This window comes from Tachypleus tridentatus, chromosome 3, assembly GCF_004210375.1.
Source record: "Tachypleus tridentatus isolate NWPU-2018 chromosome 3, ASM421037v1, whole genome shotgun sequence".
Classification (NCBI taxonomy): Eukaryota; Metazoa; Arthropoda; class Merostomata; order Xiphosura; family Limulidae; genus Tachypleus; species Tachypleus tridentatus.
The window spans coordinates 95,441,315-95,453,687 of record NC_134827.1 but is presented as its reverse complement, the minus strand read 5'-3'; the positions used below and the strand labels follow the sequence as shown (position 1 = coordinate 95,453,687).

The 12,373-nt window shown below is 33.2% G+C and overlaps 1 protein-coding gene across 5 annotated transcripts in view; it reads left to right on the top strand.

Annotated features, from left to right (window-relative positions):
- The window catches only part of LOC143247508 (F-BAR and double SH3 domains protein 2-like), a 102,578-nt gene that overhangs the window by 5,161 nt on the left and 85,044 nt on the right, over nucleotides 1-12,373 (top strand). For 4 of the 5 annotated variants that reach the window (XR_013026592.1, XM_076495751.1, XM_076495752.1 and 1 more), the window contains exon 3: nucleotides 10,765-10,810. Coding sequence is in view for 4 of the 5 variants with exons in the window: in XM_076495751.1 (XP_076351866.1) it covers nucleotides 10,765-10,810 (46 nt within the window). In the remaining variant the exon portion in view is untranslated. Of the gene's footprint in view, nucleotides 1-9,714; nucleotides 9,878-10,764; nucleotides 10,811-12,373 lie in introns of all 5 variants that reach the window. The other variant, XM_076495754.1, reaches the window with a different exon arrangement.

Sequence of the window (12,373 nt, the reverse complement as noted above, 5' to 3'; positions counted from 1 at the left end):
AAAAGTGTCTTGGCAAGACCAACTGGTAGTCACACTTGTTACAAACATGTTGTCAAGACCAGCTGGTAGTCACACTTGTTACAAACATCATGTTTCTTGAATATTACTGTGTGCCTTTCAAGATTCGTTTGTAAAAATAAATTTTATAATAATTTATTGTAGACAGAAATTTCCTAATGGTTCTGATAGGCTGTAGTTAAAATGTGAGCAGTAATAGCTTTACAAATTAGATATATTTTAGTATAGTGTTTTTCGTAAACTAGAAAATAAACCATCTTTAAAGTGTGTTGTGAAGTTTATCAAACTATTATACGTTTTTCTGATTAAGAGTGGAGTCAATTTTTTTCTACTAATTTGCAGTTGAAAATTATCAGACTAGATGTTAAACACTGGTAGTAACTGATACTAAACAAATTTTGTTAACAATTACCATCATGGAAAACCTAGTTTGATCCCATGTAGACCTAACTTATTTATTAGTAAATGGTATTATATCAATTGGACCATTGATTACCATCATGGAAAGCCCAACTTGGTGTTTTATAGACAGTCTTTATAGATACACACACACACAAAATGAATAAAGCCATAATTTCAGTGAGTTGAAATTCAGTATAATATCTAACTACACAATTTGTGAGAACCTTTTTTAAACATTTGAATTAAAACACTGATGGTTACTGAAGAAAACCTCAATACAATTCAAGAGGTTTTTCCTTCAGTAGGAATGTGTAATATTAAGAATAATATTTAGCTTTGTAATGTAATTTAATTATGATTAACATTTTATGACAACCTTTTTTCTAAACATGTGTTTTGTTGTGCCCCTGCATATAAAAATAAAACAAGTCTTAAAATGGTACATAGCATAAGGCAAACAGTTTCAGTTTACTCACCAATTTAATGTAAATAATGGGCTTGCAACAAGATGACGCCTGTTCTTGGCTGATTTATTCCAAGATTCCCCTTAACCTTGCAGATGACACCACTGTTTTGTTCTGATTGCTGTCAGAGCAGAAAATGATGACTCACTCACTTGATAGGTCAGAGTATTCTTTTGGAACTCAAATCCAAACGTTTCCAAGAAATTTATATGAACTCTGCCTGAAACGTTTTATCACTGGATAGTTTTGTGAGCTTTTCTTGATCTCTCATTGAAAAATGAGAAGTTGTGTTGCTATTGGTTCTTGGATTTGATTTACAAATTGAAACTGGTGTATTTCAATATTAATAGAAGCTACATCAAGATAAGACAGTGATTTAACCTTTTTTTTTCCCTAAACATTTCCTGATGCAAGGAAACACTTCTTAATTTCTATTCTCAGTGTGGGTATTCCACAGCAAAACAAGCACTTTGTCATTCAGGTCCAAAATATTGCTATTCCAACTTTGCAGTGACAAAGTAAGGATATTAAGTTTATCAAAAATATCAGACAGGTGGCACAGTACTATAAACCAGTAGTGTAGGATTGGAGTCTTAAAAACATCAACAAAAAATGTGAAGTTTGTCATTCGTCTTCATAATGTGAGAGATTACCTTCCAGTGAGACAACCAAACACATCTCTGTGTATAGCATGTCACATGAGTCCTGTTGATTTCACTCATCACAACATTCAGAACATTGTGTAATATTTTGTTTGCTTTGAGCTGCAGTTTCTTTGAAGCTAATGGTTTTGTGTGGATGATACACTTGGAGCAAGAGCACTCACTTTACTTCTTACTCATAAATGCAGCTGCCCCTTTAGTGCTTACCCAGTCAGTTAATCCAAGAAAGATTTTGTGGTGAAACACTCATCAACAAGAGAGAAGATGACTTCATCTGTAGCTTTTTGTTTCAGTGCTTGTAGAACAAAGTCTCACTCATCTTGTTTTCATAACAGTAATTTACAAATACCAGAATCTGATCTGAATCTGCAACATCTGTGGTTTCATCAAATTATACCAATGTGTGTTATCGGTTGCATTTTTATGTCAGCAGAGATTACATCTACATGTCTCACAACAGTACCACGTGATAAAGGAATAGACATGAGGATCTTGTCCTACCTCTCTTTCCTTGCATGGGCTCTCACATTTCTATGGTAGCAGTAAAAACTGTCTTTCCTATATTGTATGGCTTCAAGTCAGACACTTCTAAAGAAGCTTTCAAGGTTTTTGATTCAACAGTAACTTGATTTGCAAACAAACTGTTTTGCCTTCTCAATTGATTTGCTTGTCAATTGGAAATCTCAGTGGAGAGAACTTGGTGATTTTATCCACATTCTCAGGGTGTTTGGTTTCCAAGTGCCTTTTAACTTTACTAATTAGGATATGTGAATGAACAACACATGGTCATTATTCCTCATTATTAATAATTCTGAAGTGAAACCTAAATTTGAATAATTTTTTAGTTCTTACTTATTTAATGTTTAGTTTGGTGTTCAGCTTAACAGAAACAGCAGAAAAGGAAATCAAGGATGTTCTTGGCCCAGCTGCAAAGCCACCAATTAGTTGTTCGTTATCACCATCTTTAACTGTTTCTTCTGTTTGTTTACTTCTGAGACTTCAGTTGATGAAACTCATTTTTGGCTGATATGTAACACCCACTTATCCATGTTTTTGAGAAATTCTTAAATGTACACTAACTTCCAAAACTTGGAAGTCATAAACATATAAATGTGTAAAAGAGAATGTAGCGATGCTTTGTTGATTTCTACATGGGATGTAGCCATGATTGATGACTATATTTCTTTATCATTGATTTATATATAGTACTGTGTTAAAAGTGTTAGAACGAAGTCAAAAATTGGATTTTAGGCTACTTTCAAAGAACAATGGAAAATTATCACAGATGAAACATCAGAATTTTATTAAACTTCATATTTAGTACAAAATAAACTAAGTGGAAGTGCTTGAGTTCATCAAACAGTTACTATTTTGTGTCTCCCATTTTGCTGTAGATTTTTTGAGAAATTCTTAAATGTAAACTAACTTCCAAAACTTAGAAGTCATAAACATATAAATGTGTAAAAGAAAATGTGATGCTTTGTTGATTTCTGTATGGGATGTAGCCATGATTGATGACTATATTTCTTTATCATTGATTTATATATAGTACTGTGTTAAAAGTGTTAGAACGAAGTCAAAAATTGGATTTTAGGCTACTTTCAAAGAACAATGGAAGATATATCGCAGATGAAACATAAAAATTTTATTAAACTTCATATTTAGTACAAAATAAACTAAGTGGAAGTGCTCGAGTTCATCAAACAGTTACTATTTTGTGTCTCCCCTTTTGCTGCAGACAGTTTTTCAAGCATTATTACAACATATTTAATCCATGTGTCTTTTGGAAGTTTACTCTAATACATTCCCATAAACTTTCTTTGGAAGTAACTTTTGATTTGTCAAGTTGTTTATCTAACAAATCCCAGGTTGTTCAATTGCATTCAGATCTAGGCTCTGTGGGAACCATTGTATCACCTGGATGACTCCAGCAGCTTCTTTCTTAGCTAAGTAATTTTTGCATAGATTGGGTGAATGCTTGGAGTCTTTATCTTTTTGGTAGTAGAATCCTTTACTAATAATATGGAAACCACAGCAGATAATTGTATGATGGTACATGCACTGGTTCATTATTCCATCTATCTTGCAAATATCTCCTACTGCCTCAGCAAATCTCCCACCCCTTCCCAAACTATTGCACTGCCCTCTCCATGTTTCATGCTAGGTGCTATACACTGAGGAAAGTATCTTTCACCTTTCTTCTGCTGGACATACAATCTATGCTTTGAACCATATATTTCAAATTTGGACTTATTTTCCCACAACACCCTTTTCTATATATTTAACCGTCCAGTTTTTGTATTTTTTTTAGCAGATTTCAATCTCTTGACGATATTTGGAGATTGAAGTAAAGGTTTTTTTACTGCTTCATAACCAAATATTTTATTCTTATTGAGCCTTTTTAATACTGTAGATCTGGACACTTTTCTATCATCTGGTACATGGTCATTTATCTAATGCTTGAGATCAGTGGAAGTCTTCCTTCTGTCTTAAAGGCTGAATAAACAAAGGTACTTCACATTAGTATCATTGAGTTTATGTGTTCTGCCTCTTCCTTTCCTATTTTGAGATTTATTTGTCTTGGTCTCATAATCTAGGGTGCACTTGGCAGTGTTTGGGGAGCATTTCAAGTCTGCAGCAATTTGTCAGAGTCCAACCAGCATCACATAAAGCTTTTGTGTGAATTCTCTTCTCTACTGATAATTTGCTACATTTTTTGGGCCATGGCATGACAACAAAACTTGATATATGGTGTTAAAAACACACTATTTTTTATCAAGGTTTATTTGTGGAGTGCTGTTAGTGATTTCTTCAAGCATATACCAGTACTATGTGCTAGCTCCTTCCTGTATAGTTAAGACACTGCATGAGGTACCATGACAGCTTTTCAGGTCCTAAATGTTATCAGTATATTCATTCAAGCAGAACTCATTTGACATGCCCTAGATGCAAGTACATGGTAATTCTAAAGAATGATAAGTATTCTTACCCTGGCTCATTCAGTTTTCAACAGGGATCTGTGAAGCATTATTGTAGTGTTGAAATTTACATTCTATAATGGCATGGAAGAATTTGCTCTGTAAAACGGAAAGAATGACAAATGCCCTGATTAAGAAAGGAGGGTTATTTTTCCCAGGTTTTTGAATACTTTTAATAAAATAAAATATTTAAACGTTGTAGTTGTGGTATGTAAACAGCGTAAACGGCTGTTTTATGCTGAATTTATCAAATCTCTTCCTTGGCTAGTGGCAGAAATAACAAACACACAGAGAAAAAATGAATGCAGTGAAGATTTGATTAATTGAGAAAAATGAAATGTTAGTGTTTGAAAAACTTAGAGCATCTAATCAGCATCACATGTGAACACAATAACTTAGAGCAACTAATCAGCATCACATGTGAACACAGTAACTTAGAGCAACTAATCAGCATCACATGTGAACACAGTAACTTAGAGCAACTAATCAGCATCACATGTGAACACAGTAACTTAGAGCAACTAATCAGCATCACATGTGAACACAGTAACTTAGAGCATCTATTCAGCATCACATGTGAACACAGTAACTTAGAGCAACTAATCAGCATCACATGTGAACACAGTAACTTAGAGCAACTTATCAGCATCACATTTGAACACAGTAACTTAGAGCAACTAATCAGCATCACATGTGAACACAGTAACTTAGAGCATCTAATCAGCATCACATGTGAACACAGTAACTTAGAGCAACTAATCAGCATCACATGTGAACACAGTAACTTGGAGCAACTAATCAGCATCACATGTGAACACAGTAACTTAGAGCATCAAATCAGTATCACATGTGAACACAGTAACTTAGAGCATCAAATCAGCATCACATGTGAACACAGTAACTTGGAGCAACTAATCACCATCACATGTGAACACAGTAACTTAGAGCATCTATTCAGTGTCACATGTGAACACAGTAGCTTAGAGCAACTAATCAGCATCACATGTGAACACTAACTTAGAGCAACTAATCAGCATCACATGTGAACACAGTAACTTAGAGCAACGAATCAGCGTCACATGTGAACACAGTAACTTAGAGCAACTAATCATTGTCACATGTGAACACAGTAACTTGGAGCATCTAATCAACATCACATGTGAACACAGTTCCAGTTACAAGGCAAAAATAAAAAAGCAAAAAAAACAAAAAACAGCTGGTTTGAAGCGAAACTACCATATTTCATAATTTACAGATGTCTGTTATTACCAATAAAAAGTAGTGTTTTTGGACAGCTGACATACACTAACCAACAAATAAGTGTAGTAGATTTTCGATGTTTGGAGTGAGAATACTATTAGTCATACTTACAAAATTGTATGAATATCAAACTATTAGACCCGGCATGACCAGGTGATTAGGGACTTGACTCACAAAGTGAGTGTCATTGGTTCGAATCCCCATCCCACCAAACATGCCAACTTTCTCAGCTATGGGGGTATTATAAAGTGATGATCAATCCCACTAGTTGGTAGAGGAGTAAGTAGCCCAGAAGTTGTTGGAGGGTGATGATGACCAACTGCCTTCCTTCTGGTAAATCACTGCTAAATTAGAGATGATTAGTGCAGATATCTCTCATGTAGCTTTGCATGAAATTCAAACCAAACTGCCCAAAGAATACTTCATTTATACAATTTTAGGCCTGGCTTGGCTTAGTGGTCAGGAAAATGGGCTCCCAATTTATCAGTTGCGAGTTTGATTTCTTTCATTGAAAATGCTCATTTTTTCGACCGTAGAGGTATTATTTAGTACAAAAGTTGGCAGTGAGTGTTGTTGATTAGCTACTTTCTTTCTAGTCCATTCCTTCTAAATTAGGGATGGATAGTCCAAATACCTCTTGAATAACTTTGCACACAATTCAACAAACAAATAATGCACAGCACAGTGGATATTTTACTAGATATAGAAAGATGAATAAATAAATATAGAAGACAGAGATAATTATAATAGCTATAATAGATAAAAAGACAAATGAATAAATAGGAAGATATAGATGTAATTAAGACATTTCACAAAATTTTTCATGAAGAAAGTGCAAATGTTTAAGAAAAATATGCTCAGACAATGTAAATTTTATTTGTAGGTTATTGTTCATTTGTTTAAATGGCCTGGCATGACCAAGTGGTTAAGGCACTCGACTTGTAATCCGAGGGCCACGGATTCGAATCCCTGTCACACCAAACACACTCATTCTTGGGGGCATAATAAACAGTTACAGCTGGAGAAATGAATTTCATCTTTACACTTGTTTTAATCATTGATTTAATAATAAATTACCAAATTTTACAATGTAATTGTACATAGCCAATATGTACATTTTAACCTTTTTCTTGTAAGGACATAAACCAGGTGGTTAAGGCACTCGACTTGTAATCCAAAGGTCACAGGTTTGAATCCCCATCACAGCAAACATGCTCGCCTTCTTAGCCATGGGGACGTTATAAAGTTATGGTCAATCCCACTATTCGTTGCTAAAAGAGTAGCCCAAGAGTTGGCGATGGGTGGTGATGACAAGCTGCCTTCCTTTTAGTCTTGCACTGCTAAATTAGGGACGGCTAGTGCAGATAGCTCTCTCGTAGCTTCGCATGAAATCAAAACAAACCAATTGTTCGTTTAAACAGCACATCATTTTAAAACTAATTATTGAACGTGAAAGGGCGTAGCTTGGTTTGGAAAATTACCGTGGGCGTGAGAATTTCTCATTATAAGGATTGTACGAGCACTGTACTTTTTACGTAATATATATTTTTAATATAAATTAAATTTCTGTATACTATGTCGTAAATTGCTTTAAAATGACCACTCCTTTCACAAAATGAAAAGAAAAATGGTATTATGTGTTTTTTATACAAAAATAAAGTACTCTTTGTGACATCGCAGGTAATATGTATGTGATTATATTTCGCATTTTCGTTTTCTTTTAATTAAAACGTGATTAGGCCACGATAATAAGTTTACTTATTTTTATTACTATCTTTCTAGACGTGTAATTTATTTTTCATTGTATTATAATACGTGTTTTTTCTGTATGTTAAAGAAGACTTTAATATATATGTGATAAAATCCATAAGAATAATAGCATGTACATGTAAAGAGAGACAATTTTTGTGCGCCATCCATTCAGCCTCGTTTTTCTGTCAGTGAGTACAGTAAGAAAATAAGTTAGCAAGGGGCTGGTGTTTTGCCAACTCTTGGTTTCCATTGATTAGGATAAAAAAAAAATGCAGTAGAAACTTGCCGTCTTAAGTACTATACAAATAATTGAAAACATCCATAGATTTTGCCTTCGAGTGACTTGCGGTACCTTCAGTACCACTGCTGTTAAACTTGTTACAGAGGCCCCCCCCTCAGTGGTTCAGCGGCGTGTCTGCGGACTCACAACGCTAAAAACTGGGTTTCGATACCCGTGGTGGGTAATAACCTATTGTGTAGCTTTGTGCTTAATTCAAAACAACAACTTGTTTTAGAGAAAGTGCCCTTTCTGCCAAAGCTTGCTAAAATCATTTGACGAAATATCGTTAACCGAGAGGGTAATCAACTTATTTTTGAATGCTATGTACCTCGAGGATCGAGCTTTAAGTTTAAGCATTGTGAGCACTGAACAGTGTTTTCTAATCGTTACAAGTTATTATTACGATTTGTTTTATGACATTAGATATCCTTGTATACAGAATTAGCCAAGTTGTTTTTAGTTTTCATTTATGTAGTTAATTTAATTACAGGTTAATAACTGAACTGTGCTGCTAATGGAAGGAGTATGATTAGCCTTTCCTTATGACTATGCATCTTAAACAGTTTAAAATCTTATAATAATAATAAAAAATTGTTAAAATAAAGTAATTGCTACCGATGAAAAATATAATACATGTATCATGATACATACATCTTAAGATTATCTATTTATATTATGTAGAATAAACCAAAATGTAATGATATATGTTTAATTGTTAAAATTATTATACGTATTTTTTTCTGTGATTGATCAAAGACCGTAAAACAACAACTAAAATGTTGGTGAAAGAATAAAAAAGTCATTCATAATTTTATCGGCCAGTCTACATGGAGTTTAATCATAGCCATTGAGTCATTGGCATTTAGCAAATGAACAGCTAAAAGAGATCTGTTATTGAAAACGCTAACTTCGATCTAGGTTTAAAAGTTTATCCAACATGTGCTTCCATTGAAAGAGCAGAAATTGCTCAGAAAGCACGATTAAGTTCCTTTAAATATTCGTCTTGTAGTAAAATAATTAAAGTTATCCAGAGTGTTTTCAGTTGCTAAAAATAAACTTAAATTTTATTTTGTATTCTCAAAAATTAGGTTTTCACTTAGTTGTAATTTTGTTACGGTTTAAAAACACAATAAATCTAATTTTTTCTAGACATTAATTTCGTAATCAGGAGTTCGATTTCCTTCGGTGGACCCAGCAGATATCTTAATGTGGCCTTGCTCTAATTTGGAATTCGTAATGAACAAATTAAAATAAATATTTTAAAAACATGTGCAGTCCAAAGTGGTTTTCTTAACATTATTTAAGGATTTAGGCCTAAAGGCGTACTATTAGTTTCTGACATTTCTCAACGTAGCTGTATTCTAAGTTTATTTGACAATACACAATATTTAATTATACAGTCACATTGCATATTTAAACACTATTATTTGGTGTTAGTAACGTAATTATATCTTTGAACGACGTGTTTCTACCCACCCTAAGAATCTTTCCTAAACCAACCGCTTAGGCATACGATCAATTATATGCTATTTAGCTTGGTGAAAAGAGACTAGATATGTATCGAAATTAACTGCACCTGATTTAATGTTGGCAGCTTACGTGGAGGACACTAAACGTGCCTTGCTTTCAGGTTTTATAGGACGGGTTTTTGATTTTGTGTACATGGATAGCATTATATCCTGAAATTCGGAGTTTCAGTAAAAAATAAAAAAAATGAGTAAACTGTATGATTTGGTCGCAAAACTGTCAAGTCAGTTTGAGAATGGTTTACATGCAGTCAGAGTGATCGGTATACTTTAGAAGCTACAAAGCTTCCAACCAGATATCTTTTGAAGTAGGGGCGGATTGAGGATTGAACTGATGGTTTAACTAAAAAAAAAAGTTTTTTTTTTAAATAGGGCTTCCCGATAAAGGATGGTGAATCCCCAGTGACACAGTAGCACACTAGTGGACTTACAACACTAGAAATCAGATTTCGATACCTGTAGTGGGTAGAACACAGCCCTTTGGGTAGCTTTATGCTTAAGTTCAAACAAGCAAAGGGTTGTTAGGGATACATGGGTAATTATATTGTCTTTTAAAGTTATTTTTGTGGGGATTTATGTTTGTTTAATTTTGTGGGGGTATAGGTTTATACTTTACTAAGATGGATAATAAATGTTGGATTGTAAATGTAAAAATTTGCACAATGCATTTTTGTGTAATATGTAAATTACAATAAAAGTAGTCATGCATATTGCAGGCTATGCAGCATAATGCTCAGTACCCCATTGGAGAGCTGGTTTGAAAGTAGCTTTTCCCAATCATTTTCAATCCCCAATCTACCTCTGACTTTTTAGTAAATGTTATTCCATTTTTGGGTTACTGTAAACTTAATGAAATTAATATTTTATCCAAGTTTTTTTAAAACATATTTTGATATTCTCCCAAAAGTTTTTTAATCTGTAATTTTTATCTTTACATAATGAACTGTGAGGCCTAATTGAAATACTTTATTATTGTTTTTCATATACATTTTTTTATTGTTTTTTTTATGTTGCTATACCTGAATGACTATTTGATAACGAACTTTAGATTTTCATTCTTTACGGATTATTTCATGTTTGACTTCAGAATATAAAATATGTTGTGAATTTGTTCTTCAACAAGGATTGGTTCATTAAGAGGCCCAGAGATTCTTTACCTGTTAAAAATATTAACTTTTATTTATTTTGTGGGAGTTTACGAGTGAAAATGTAATTTTTTTTTCTGTGGTTCTTTTTCTGTGGATTATTTCATGTTTGACTTCAGAATATAAAATATGTTGTGAATTTGTTCTTCAACAAGGATTGGTTCATTAAGAGGCCCAGAGATTCTTTACCTGTTAAAAATATTAACTTTTATTTATTTTGTGGGAGTTTACGAGTGAAAATGTAATTTTTTTTTCTGTGGTTCTTATTTTCTTACAGGAATTTTATGAAGTCAAGAGCAAATATAGAGAAAGAATATGGCCAAGTAAGCCCAAGTGTTTTGTTTTGTATACTAATTTCTGGTAAATTATTAATTGTACTTAGTAGATCGTTTTCTGTGATAATTTCACAATCGTAATGCTTTTAAACAGAAAGTGTTTCTGCCTTGTTTCATAACAGCTTCTAAAACACTATTGATTCACCCCTCCCATCTTCCAAGGAAGAAGAATTGGTAACAAAATTTTGGAAATTTGATGGAAATAGTTATTTTGAACTATAAATGAAGATACTTGTTTTGGAAAATTACTAATATTTACATGTCAGCTTTAATATGAACCTATGGATCCATTCCTGAGAGCCCCAAAATCACTTTGATTCTTATCCGAGGGCTCACATCTTCAAAATATAAATTCAGAATGTTATCTAGGATGGCTTCTTTCATGTTTCTACAAATTATCAAGTAGGGTATTTCAGTCAAGTCTGAGAACCACCAAAACTTCTTTAGTAATATGTGTATATTTCCTTATAATTATTTGGAAAATTATTTGTATTGTTTAGTGTTTATGGAGATCTCATGGTTAAATTTAAACTTTTAATTGTTTTGGTTGAAAGGCTGTTGAGGAAAGTAAAAAAATTATGTAAACATAAATGCACACATTTTACAAGTGAGAATTACTTTCAGTATACTCTGACATTATTTAGTAATCAATAACCTAAACTCTCAGAATGAAACGTTTTGGTTATCTGATTATTTTTAACAAGTTCTGGATGTTTACACAGTTGAGAAATGAAACATGTTTGCTGTCTGAAGGTTTATGTTACAGATTTTGTACAAACTCAGCAGAGTAAAATAACTGATGAAATCCATATAAAATTAAGGCTGCTAATCTTCCTTCACAAAGTTAAATGTTGTTTAGTTTAAGATAATAATAACACATACTTGTATCAACAGAAGCAATTAATAATGAAGTATGAATAACTCACTTAGGCTAAACTGCTTTCAGTGCCTGTGAAGGCTGGACTTTTCCTAGTGGCTAACATGATGGGCTGTGGAACAAACAGGCTCATTTCCAGATGCCACTGAGCATGCTCTATTTTTTCAGCTATATGTGTGTTATGGAAACCCTCAATCTAGTTATTTGGTTTGAAGATCATATTCAGTTCTTGTTGTGGTAGTTGCTGCTTATTGAGTGTCTTTCCTCAGGCCTATTATTTCTAGACTTTATCAAGAAGCCCCTTATGATGTGGCCATATAGTCTACGTATGCTTAAGATGCTTTTCAGGTTGAAAATACCAAATACAAGTACAGAGATAACAACTTTTTTTCATGTGTTACATACAAAACCAGCTAATCTCACTCGCCGACAGTGTACAAATAAAGACTGTTTGGGTATCACATATAATTTTCGATATACAACTAAAACAAATTTTTTTAAGTCGAAAACTGGAGTGCAGTTGTTTGACTTTTGAAGCTGAAAGCATAGAAGTGCTGTTTGGTTTTTTAATTTTTTTACTTTGCTGTTTTGTTAAATATGGCTTGTTATCAACAACAAACTCGGACTTTAGTAGGTGGTAGTAGTAGTATATTTTATTAACAGGATTGTAGAAG